The sequence below is a fragment of the Helianthus annuus genome, chromosome 2, assembly GCF_002127325.2.
Source record: "Helianthus annuus cultivar XRQ/B chromosome 2, HanXRQr2.0-SUNRISE, whole genome shotgun sequence".
Classification (NCBI taxonomy): Eukaryota; Viridiplantae; Streptophyta; class Magnoliopsida; order Asterales; family Asteraceae; genus Helianthus; species Helianthus annuus.
The window spans coordinates 133,217,999-133,229,632 of NC_035434.2; the positions used below are offsets into that span (position 1 = coordinate 133,217,999).

General features: G+C 37.0%; 1 protein-coding gene across 2 annotated transcripts; it reads right to left on the reverse strand.

The window, feature by feature from the left end:
• Positions 1 to 1,408: 1,408 nt before the first annotated feature.
• Positions 1,409 to 9,934, reverse strand: LOC110922281 (DEAD-box ATP-dependent RNA helicase 6). Of its 2 annotated transcripts, none has more exons than XM_022166596.2 (10): positions 9,480 to 9,934; positions 7,068 to 7,128; positions 6,551 to 6,785; positions 6,167 to 6,405; positions 5,836 to 6,087; positions 5,567 to 5,747; positions 5,385 to 5,473; positions 5,205 to 5,278; positions 5,011 to 5,122; positions 1,409 to 1,773 (listed from the first exon to the last, which is right to left on the reverse strand). In XM_022166596.2, the coding sequence occupies exons 1-9, from the start codon at positions 9,824 to 9,826 to the stop codon at positions 5,044 to 5,046; spliced, it is 1,557 nt and encodes a 518-aa protein (XP_022022288.1). In that variant the 5' UTR covers positions 9,827 to 9,934; the 3' UTR covers positions 1,409 to 1,773; positions 5,011 to 5,043. The 2 variants fall into 2 exon arrangements, with proteins under 2 accessions (XP_022022288.1, XP_022022293.1); XM_022166601.2 differs by having other exon boundaries at positions 1,409 to 1,761; positions 9,480 to 9,929.
• Between the last annotated feature and the right edge of the window lie 1,700 nt (positions 9,935 to 11,634).

Below are 11,634 nucleotides of genomic sequence, written 5' to 3' on the forward strand. Positions count from 1 at the left end.
GGGCAAAGCATCTTTGACGCCAGCTGTGAACCGCCTAGATGTCTTCTGGAAGATTCTAGAAGGTTCTGGTGACATGGGTGCCTTGTGTGCCCAAAAGTGGTGTGGTCCCTGCCATGTAGGCAGGGAATTGGGACCATACCTCTTCAGGAACTGAACTTGAAGACGGTAAATTTCAATCGTTAAATTTCAAAGCGCGTAAGTAATTAACACGATCGGAGAAAAAGATGGCTAGATGAAGAAATCACCTTGTTTCGGCGTCTCCTGGATTCCGACAGATCCGACAAACATCCTCTTCTCCTTCTGCTACTAATTGTGGAAGCAGGATACTCTCGTTTTGTTGTTTTTTATTTGATTTGTGTTTTTGAAACCCTAATTTTGAGTTGTTGAGTTTGGATTTGGGTATGAATTGATATTCGAGAGAGAGAAGAATTGAAGCTCTGATGACATTAAATGTAAATTCCATATTCCTATAAGTTTTAAATTTCAAATTACCCTCCCATTTTAATGAAAAATCAGTGGTTTGAATTTTGAATGAATATCAGTGGTTTCATAATTGAACGTAGGCCTGACCTTTGAAATTTGAAAGTGGGGCAGTGGTTTGATGGCAGATCTTTGAATTATGATGTCACTATGCTCCCTGTATGGCTGTCACCTCATCGTTGAATTATGATGCCTCTATGGCTGCCAACTAAGCTTTTCTTATGTCATTGGGATTTCTCCTTTTATAGAAAGTATAGATAGATAAGTTTCAATGGTAAACATTGCGTGTTAACTATATATCTATGTCGTTTAATACGTAACTAATAACTCCCAAGAGAAGAATTGTAAAAGCCATATAAACATGTGATTTATTTATTTATTTAGCTTTTTGGAACCGCTACGCGCTAGCGCACAACAACAAACAATCAAAAGACATTACAATCTAAACTTCAGCCACTCTTTCCACACAAGCGACTTATAGGCCATGTTTGGCTTAGCTTTTCAAAACAATTTATAACTTTTTGGAAAAGTTAGACCATGTGTAGTGGTAATGCCTCTACCCTTTGCCACTTGGGCGTTTTGCGCCATGTGACAGCCCAGTCAGCAATTGGGCATTATGGGGTGTTTTCTAAAATGGGTATAGTGCGGATGTGAGCAGTGGGCATTGTGGGGCATTATGTTTGTAATAAAATTAAATAAAAAAACCATCAAAAAATCTTATTGGATAAACAAAAGGAAGATGAAGGGTAATCGGCCAAAAGCAAGGCATTGAAAAAAGCACGCCAAAAGCAATTTGGCTGCCCCCCTCCCCCCGGGTGGCAAAATGGAGTTGTGGGGCGTTTCCTTTTTTTTTTTTTTTTTTTTTTTGGGAGGGGGGGGGGGGGGTGGGGGGGGGGGGATATCAGCACTACGCAAAAACGATAGCTCATAACAGGAAAAAGAAAAGGAAGCTTTAAATTGATATCCAACATAAATGTAAAAGAAAAATGCTCAGGAAAAGGTCTTTCTGTTTTCTAGTGTTGTTTCCTTTTTTTTTTTTTTTGGGTTTTTTGTTTTTTTTTCTTTTTTTTTTCAGGAAATGCAGAAAAAACTACATGCTATTCACCCCAATCTGTTGTATACACAGCTAGCATATGACAAATCCTAAACTAAAAGAAAAGCTGTAATGAAAATACTAAAGATCCTAACAGTTGTCTTGGATCACTGTTATCATTCTATCTCTCCAGCCTAATCAACTCCTGGTTTCTTCACGTTGTTTTAAACTTCGGAAATGTGTTACATCTGCAGAGAACACTGAAAAGATAAATTGTCAGATCGACCATAAAACACTAGAAAATATAAAGTAGCATTTATAGAACTGAAAGACATCAAGCACGGCATTTAATTAAAAACAGCACCAACTCATTTCTAAGACCGCTTTTGTTCAAAATCTGGCATCTCTGAGATCCGGTTCTAGTTCTTATTTCTGTTAAATTCTTTTGGTCGAACTATTAGATAAGGTTCCTCTCAGTAGCAAAACTACACTGCAGAGATAACAAATTTGACTGGATGGGCCGATTCGTGTTGTATTTTACCTCAAAAATAGGTCAAACAAAATATTAGTTTAATGGGAATCGGTACATCAGGTTGGAAGTTTTGTTATGTTAAATAGCTAGATCTTTTATTAAAGAAACAATAATGTATTTATGGGTAATTGGGCATCATTCATTGATGTTGACAAAGTAACAAACTAACAGCATTGTGGTCATTTAATCAAAAGGTGAGTGTAGTAGGGCTGTTCATGGTCTATTTCGGCCGGTTTTGACAGAAATTCTAGGCCGAATCGATAACAACGATTTCGTAAAACAACAAACCAGACATGCTGGATTGACTGGGTCGGCTGGACCAACTGAACCGTCTCAAAACAGTTCAGTTTGGCAGTTTGAGCCCGTTCTTTTCAGACCATTAGTTTGAATTAAATTTTTAAAATGATTCATGACTGAAAATGGCGATTTTTTTAAAATTTCTTTCTTTATGTGAATTTGGTGGTAACCCATCAAATTAAATTCTTATCGAATAACCCTCGACTCATGTAACAGTGTAACACCCCTACTTATGATCTCTCGTGTAACAATGCAGGCATTTAGCCCCTCTCATGAATGATCTTGATTTGCCTATGAGTAACCCTCAATTTGTTTTTGTTTAGACAATGAACACGCCTCACCATTGTGATAAAATCTTCTACTAAATCATACACGCCTATTCTCATCCCCCACGAGGGTATCAAACTATCGATGAAGAAGAGAGCTACAAGGAATTAAGCCGACTCCCCAAAGTTAGCTCATTTATTAGCCTATTTTCATGTCCCCATATATGCCCATGTTGGTCATCATGCTTTTCCATATAATCTAATTTTTGAAAACTAGTCAAACTGAAGAAACCCTAAATTAAACTACGAAAGTCGAAAACTACCTAAAATATGAATGCATATCCCATCCTAACTATACTTGTCCTTGCAACATTTGCTTGGTTGCCTTATCATGATTACGCTTAGGATAAACCTTGAGATGCTTAAGAGTAGGATCTATAAAAGTGCCTCGGCGCAAGGCGCAGCATGACAAGCACGTTGCAAGAGGTGAGTGATACAGGATTTTAAAGCTTCTTTTGTGCTTCAAAATGAAGCACACCTCTGAGCATTGTGGCTTCCTCTTCTTGTTCATGTATACTGGCGTGCAACTTCCGCCTTGGTTTAAAAAAAGCGAGCTTGAAGCGTGAAGCGCCCGACGCGTTAGGAAAAACGCTTTTTTGCCCTGAAGCGTTATATTCCATGAAGCTTTTCGAGGCGAGGCTTTAAACCTGAAGCGCTAGGTGTGTGAAGCGACGCCTCAGGCCCAATCAGGTTAGATTTGGGTTTTATTTGGGCCCAATATTCTAAATCAGCTCCAATAGGATTTCATAAGCGGCCCAGCAGCTTTTAATCACGTCAGATTTAGGTTCTTCACCCTAAAAAAAAGAACGTAGCGACCTCCTCTGTTCAGCCGCCTCACTCTTCTGCATCGATTATTGATTAAAGACTATCTTTTTATGTTTATTGTGTTTCGACTTCAATGTATGTTTTAACTATGTTTTTATGTGTTTAAGTGTGTTTATAATCATGTTTTTACGTTTACTATTGATTAACATGTACAATGTCATATTAATGTGTACAAATATTTTTTATATTTTTTATTTTGAGCGCCTCACATACGTGAAGCTCTCGCCTAGTGCTTCTCGCCTCACTAATGCGTTTGGAACCAAAACGTGTTGGAGCGCCTTGCGCTTTTTTAAACCAAGACTTCCGCAAAGTTGTGTTCCTTTTTCTCTTCCTCCATTCATCCTTTCTTCTATGTTCAATTTTTCCCTTTCCCTTCCTCTCTCGTTTGTATATTGTTGGAGAAGCAAAAATGGAACAACGTAACTAATAGCCGGGTACAAAAAGAGAGTACAAATATAAGAGATTACCGTGTAATTAAGAAAGGTATATGGTTATACATACAGATAAAGAGACAGGCCATGCTTTTTACAATTGTACATAAAGCTAGTATGTACATAGAGAAAAAGGTAAGCCATGCTTTTTATGGTAGTGCATAGAATTTCTATACTTGTACGCTATGTAGTTAATATCCCGATATATCACCGATATATCAATGATATATCGGTTATTGGTCCCCTGCTGAGATATCAGTGCACAATATCGGTACCGATAATATCGGCGATATTGACCGATATATCACCGATTTTCCCGATATCAGTACCTTTCTTCCTAGTTCTATCATTCATCTTTCTTCTTATTGCGGTTATTAGTGTTTTAAGTCTTAATTGTTAGTAGTTACTGTTAAATGTTAGTGTTTTAAGTCTTCGTCAATTCCTACTTGCTACAATTGTTAAGTGTTTTGCAAGTTGCAAAAGGTTAATTTGTTAATGGTAGAAGAGTATACCGGATTGTTGTTAAATTGCTATATATATATAAAAACTTAGCATGATATTAAAATTACCGATATCCCACCACGATAACCGATATCTCAGATAAAGTCCTTAACCGATATCCGATATTTTACCGCATTAACTACTTAGCTTGTACGTTGATATAAAAATGTTAATAATGATTTTTATGGTGCATATTGAGATAAGAAATGTGGGTTATTCTTAGTATTGTCATTTGTCATACATATAAAGCTTGTATGGTTGAACATAGAAAAGAAAGGTAGGCCATGTTTTATAATATAAAACTATATAAGTGTGTGCATTTGTTTTGCTATCTTGTTTTTGTTTTAGTTCTAGTGTCTACATTGAACCAACTACGATATAAGTTGAATCACAAATAAGTGCATGTGCGCCTCGCCTCTCAGCTTGGCTCTTTGAACGTCGTCACTTCAGGGCGCCTCGGTCTTTTTGAAACAAAGACTTAAAAGATTATCATTATGGTATCATTGTCTCTATAATCCTAACACATAATTATTTAACAATATAAATGGACAAAAGTGTTTGTAGCACATTACTAGAAACCCTTACCATAATTGGCCCTTGCAAAGCATATGCCATAAATCACCGACAATATATAGCTTGATCGATATGAGGAGGAATTTGTTTTATTTCAGTTCCAAGCTCCTGCTCAATCCTATACCTGCACGATAGCACAAAGACATTAACTTTGGTAAAGTCGAAAGCATATAATGACATGTCACTTAGAAATATGAACCACATACAAGTTGAAGCGATCTTCATAAGTTATCAAATTCACAGCCAAACCCAGATGTCCAAACCTTCCGGAACGACCCACCTGCAATCACAGCACAAATAATTCACTTCAAAACATTTCTACAAATACGTACATTCTTTTCGGAAAAAAAAAAAAAAAAAAAAAAAAAAAAAAAAAAAAACCTTACCCTGTGCAAGTATGTCTCCGCATTCCTAGGAAAGTCAAAGTTGATAACAACATTGACTGCTTGAATATCTATACCCCTAGTGAATAGATCTGTTATGGCAAAAACAAAACTAACAGTTAGATTTTGAAAATACGTTTTCAATAATATTTAGTTATGTTGCGAAGTAAAGCATATGAGTATACCAGTACAAACAAGATTTCTGCATGCACCATTACGGAAGTCATGAAACACTCTATTACGGTGATCTTGCAACATTTTAGCATGAATATAGAAGCAAGAATAACCTAGCTCGGTGATCTTCTTGGCTAATAGCTCTACACGGTTCACAGAGTTGCAGAAAATAATAGATTGGTTGATTTGCAACTGCACATAAACCATCAAATTAGTAAAACTTCGTTTAAAAAAAAATAAAGAAAGAAAGAAAAATGTTTTGGTTGAGTCGTGATCAAACCTTTGAAAAAAGAGTGTTCAGACAGTGAACCTTTTGTCTTTCTTCTACAAAAGCATAATACTGTGTGATACCTTTAAGAGTAAGCTCATCCATTAAGTTGACAACATACGGTTTTCTCAGGTATCTGTCTTTGAAATCTTTGACGGTAACAGGGAACGTGGCAGAAAACATTAAAATTTGTCGGTTCACAGAAAGAAAACCGATTAGTTGCTCAACAGAAGGTTGAAACTCAGGTGACAATAACTTATCAGCCTGAAGCATAAAACAATTGAATTCAGAATCAAGCAATAATTACAGGATCAAACAATAATTTAGTTTAAGTAAATGATACCTCATCCATAACCAGCATTGTACAGTTATCGAGTTTGCAAATTCCTTTTTTTGTTAAATCAAGAATTCTTCCAGGAGTACCGACAAGTAAATGAACGGGTTGATATAAGCGCATAATATCATCCTTTAAACTTGTTCCTCCCGTGGTGACCATTACTTGAATTTGTAAATGCTTTCCGAGTTCCTTGCAAACCTGTGACGTCTGAAGAGCTAATTCTCTTGTTGGAACCAGAATTACAACTGTATATATTATTAACACCACAAGTTAGCAACAGAACGTTCTAGAAACCTATTCTCGAAAGAGTTAAGAGCTACAACTCCATGTATTTACTAAACAGGTAATAATTATATTATTTGCAAGTATCGAATACATGTAGATAGTAACCTTGGATGACATTGTTATCAGTATCTATTTTTTCAAGAGCGGGAATGCAAAAGGCTGCTGTTTTCCCGGTTCCATTTTTGGCTCTAGCGAGAATATCGCTACCGGTTAACGCAATTGGGATGCTCTCTTCTTGAATGGGGGAAGGCCTTTCAAAACCCTTCTCGTAGATTCCCATAAGTAGCTCTCTTTTCAAGAAGTAATCCTCAAATTCGTTTCCTTTTGTAGCTGTGACATCCTATACAGTAGCATTCATTAAAAACAATATACAAAATAAGTTGTTAAAACATATATGGAACCCCGGCTATACATTGTGTAGGTTTGTGAGGTTGCATTACTTTTTTTAGTTAACACTTGCTATAACAAGATGGTAGCGTACGATGAGTCTAAAAAATGACAGAAAAAAAAGGTAAGAAAACCGTAAGCTTAAACAAGATGAATTCATAAAAAAGGTTAAAAAAACAGCCGTTAAAAGATTTTTCATTAGCACACCGCATAACGTGAACCGTTGCATGCATACCTCAGTCTTGTATCGGCTATCCGCTGCGGGTATGTTTAGCTGCGCCTTCCAATCTTGAGAACTAAACCCACAGAAAAAATAAATAAATAAGTTCACGGCCATCTTACAATCTACAAATAGTAATTAAGTTCGGATCAAAACTCTTAATTATAAGCATCACAAAAACGTTCAAAGATCATGTTTTGTTGACTACACAATCTATTTGAACCCCACATGCCCATTGCCAAAAAAAAAAAAAAAAAGAAGAAGAAGAAGAAAAGATTCATCTACAAATTTTTATTCTATATGTGAACGGGTGGGTCGCTTGCTTGCATGCATATTTGTTGCACTTTGCATGTCTTTGTGGGAACATAACAAGTGTAAGTTGTAATACTTGGTAGCCATATATTTTGGTATAAGTCGGTTAACTTTATCCAAGTTTGGCATCACCATAGTTATTGATAGCGTCCATAGCGAACGCTATAGCGAATAGCGTGGCGTGGCAGCCAGTCGCCGCTACAAGGTGCATATCGACCACGTATCGAGCATATAGCGACTCCGACGGCGAATTCCAGCAAAAAATACCACTCCAGTCAGGGCCGGCCCGTAGGGGGTGCGGGGTAGGCGACGGCACAAGGCCCAAACCCTCCGAGGGCCCAAATCTTTTTAATTTTGTATAGAATTTACGTTGTACATAAATGAGCCCTTGTACTAGTGGTTACGCTTAAACAACAAGGAGACGCAGGTTCTAATCCTGGTGTCTCCAAATTCTTTATTTTAGCTTATTTTTTGGTTTCTTTTTGTTAATGGCATTTAATGCTTAATTTTGTCAACTGCATTTTTCCCTTTAATTAATAAATTACTTCCTAAACTTAGCTAAAAATAACTATTTAAGTTACATCCACATAAATTTTAGTGATTGACGAGTTTATATTAAATGGAGATTTTCGAATAGGGCCCGAACTTTTTATCTCGCGCAGGGCCAAAAAAATTTGTGATTTTCGGAGACGGCCCTGACTCCGGTGATGCTTTCTGCCGGAAACCAGGAAGAAGATGATGAAGAAGAAGAAGATAGCGGCTGGTTATTTCAGCGTGTTTTTTAGGGTTTTAAATAACTTTATGTATTTTAACAATTAACCCCTCTGTCTTTCACAAGTTTCCATTTAGTCCATAAAACTTGTAAAAATTACTTAAAAAGTGTAAAATTAGTTTGTATATTTGTACATTTAACACCCTTTATTTTCACTACTTTACATTCGGTCCTTAAGTTTATAAATTTATACATAAAAAGGCATATAATTAACATTATATTTATAAAAAAAAAAAGATGGCTATTTTTTATTTCTTAAATTTTTAACTACCTTATCGCTATACACGAAATAGCGGGCGCTATCTCATCGCTATCGCTGAGCAGCATATAGGTACCTTGTCGCTAATTGTCACTATTCGCTATCGATAACTATGGGAATCACACACACCAGTGTTGTGAAAATCAAGATTCATCGATGATTAACCAGTAATCGGTAGTCAACCAATGGAATTTCACCTAATAGGTAGGTGGTCAAAGGCGGTCCTAGGTTGTCCAAATTGTTCCTAATCGGCACAATCAGTTCCTTGGTTTTAACCCATTAACCAGAGTTCCCAGGCCGATCCATGGATGCATTGGTTTTTAAGTACTTGATTTGTTATGTTTAAGTTTGATTGTTTTTGTTTGAACTATACCATGTGAACTTTTAAGTATTTATGTGAACTTTGAAGTATTATATTCATATCAATGTGTGTGTGTGTATATATAAGTTAAAAAAACATATGAAAATTCCAATCCAATTATCCCTATTAATCGCTAGTTAGTACCACACCGCACGACTAGCGCCTAGCAATTTTTACAACACTGACACACACACAGAAACTAATAGCCACACTACATAATATTCAAGAACCAAACCATGCTAACTTTGAAAATAATCCACGGTAGATTAAACCTGAAAGAGCTGTCAAGCCGGAAACTACCAACCACCATAGTATCACTAAAGAAACCTAAGTGGCAGTAGCTGCAATAACTAATACCCTATGGTTCTTGGTAGTTATTAAAGATATTTACTTATAACAACTTCATATACTTTCCTCAATCAAATTAAAGAAGTGAATACAGAAAAATATATATGCATCCACACAAACTTGCAGTTTACATCACTGTCAATCATATATAACACCCAAAATTCTATCAAAATTTTCACACTACCAATGCCAGTTGAACACAGACAAAATCCACACAAACACCTAACATTACCATTCATTTTCTACTATATCATATCACAGCATTAAAAACCCTAACTATACACATATAAAAAGCCAATTAACTCACAGGACAGAGGCATTGCAATTTCAACAACAAAAAACAAACATAAATAAACAATTAACCAACTATTTGACCTGGAATCTACGGTTGCTTCTGATTGAACGGCCTTTTCAACTTCAAAACTGTTATTATTATTCACAGTAGAAGAACCAGAGACATTAGGGTTCAATTTCATCCACTGTTGCTTCTGAATGTACTGTTGTTGTGCGTGCTGCTGTCTCTGCACGTACTGTGACTGCTGCTGTTGCTGACTTTGTTGAATTTGATTTGGATTACGAGGTTGATTGTGGTAATTAGGGTTTTGTTGAAGATTACCACCACCGCCGCCGCCGCCGTACCATCCTCCGCCGCTGCGGTTGTTGCCGATACCGGGAGGATACCGGCGGTTGTTTCCGTCGTTGACGCTGCTGTTGTTGTTCATTGGAAGATGATCGTTGATTGTTAGGGTTAGGGTTTGATGCGTTTGATTGTGTGTTTGTTTTCGGAGAGAGAGTAGTGTGGGTTAGATGACAAAAGGTGTTGTTGATCTAAAAATAAAAGATTATTTTAATTTAATAATAATAATAATAATAATAATAATAATAATAATAATAATAATAATATCATGTGTTTAATTATTGTTAGATATTTTAGTGTAATCGGGGATTGACTTGGTGATCAAAGCGAATAATAATACACATTAAGCAAGTTAGGAGGTGCGGGAGTGTACGCTTATTTGAGTTATTATTATTCGAAGTGTACGGGCGGAGCTCGTACTCTACGGGGGTTCCAAGGGGGCAGCGACCCCTTGGCGGAGGTCTGGGGGCAGCGTCCCTGGGAGCAGGGTCTAAGGGGCGGCAGCCCCTGGCGGAGTCCAAGGGGCAGAGCCCCTGGCTGGGGTCGAGCTGGCAGGCCAGCTTGGAAAAATTTTATTTTAATTAAATTGTTTTATGGAAAATGCCTTAGAAAATGAAATTTATGAAAATTCAGACAAAAATACATGGCAGGTTTAATGCAATTTAATTGAAAATTCGAAAATAACTGCCTCTGGCAGTTACCTGTGAAAATCCCAAAATTCGTATTAAGTTTTTTAGTCACAATCCTCTGGTTCATACAATTCACGCAAACACATACACTGGTTCAATTTCTCATAAAATCAAAGTTATATCCGATTGAATTTTTCGGGTGAACCACCGAAATAATTTGATCTGAGAGTGATTACACGCCTCTCTGATCATCCGGTAAACTGAAATTCCCCAACAATTATTATAGGCTTAGGGGTTGTTTGTTTACATCTTAATGACTCCATTAAGAGGCAAGCTTCTGAATTGGTTAGAGCCAAGGCTGTTTGGTTCACAAAAACTTCACCTCTTATTGGAACCATTCAGCTCTGAATGGTTTTGCTACTTTTCACATCTGAATGAAACAATGGACACTCATACCCCTTCCCTAACAAAACAAACAGCCTCTTCTCATCATCTTTCTCCTCCACAGCCGACATCATCTTTCTCCTCTCCTATTATCTCCTCCTCTCCTCCACAAATTGTTATGAACTTATACTATATATGAAATAAGATTAGACATACCAAATCGAACGGCGAGCTTGAAGGATCCTGGTGAGTGGTGAATCGGCGGTGAGTAAGAGGACGGTGGTGAATCGGCGGCAAGTTGGAGGCTGAACTGATGATGGGATTTGCCGGTTTGGGAATGGGCGGTGTTTGTGAAACTGATTCAAAAAATTAGGGGTGGAAAGAAATGAAAGCGTTCTATTTGTGTATATCCAGGTCCCACAACATGTCCCCAAACAGCTTGTTAATTGTTTGGTTAGATTGGTATATTGATTTTTACAAAGTAGTTCAGAGGGGTAAAAATGTCATTTTACACTGTCATTCAGAGGTGCAACCAAACATAAGTTTACTGGTTCAACACTTATTGGTTCAGAGCCTCTTACCCATTTAGACCTCTTATTCATTCAGCACTTATTGGTTAAGATGTTGCCAAACAGCCTCTTAGAGCATCTTCAGTACGAGCTCACGGATGACCAAGGACTCTATCTTGGAGTGGCGAGGATGTTGTGTCATACGCATTTGTGACTGTTGTTTATGGATGTGTTTACAGAACCATAGTTCATGAAAACTAAAACTAACTCAGAGCATATAAAGTGTTGTTAGTTAGAAATACGTCTTTATTTACCAAAATGGATGTACAAAGAAAATATTGTAGCTGATGATCAAAGTTGCTTGTTATTTG

Coding starts and splice junctions, on each gene's coding strand:
- LOC110922281 (XM_022166596.2), bottom strand. CDS start 9,826: ATGAACAACAACAGCAGCGTCAACGACGGAAACAACCGCCGGTATCCT. Junction 6,088..6,166: donor CAATGCTGGTTATGGATGAG/GTATCATTTACT, acceptor TTTATGCTTCAG/GCTGATAAGTTATTGTCACC. Junction 5,279..5,384: donor CGGAGACATACTTGCACAGG/GTAAGGTTTTTT, acceptor CTGTGATTGCAG/GTGGGTCGTTCCGGAAGGTT.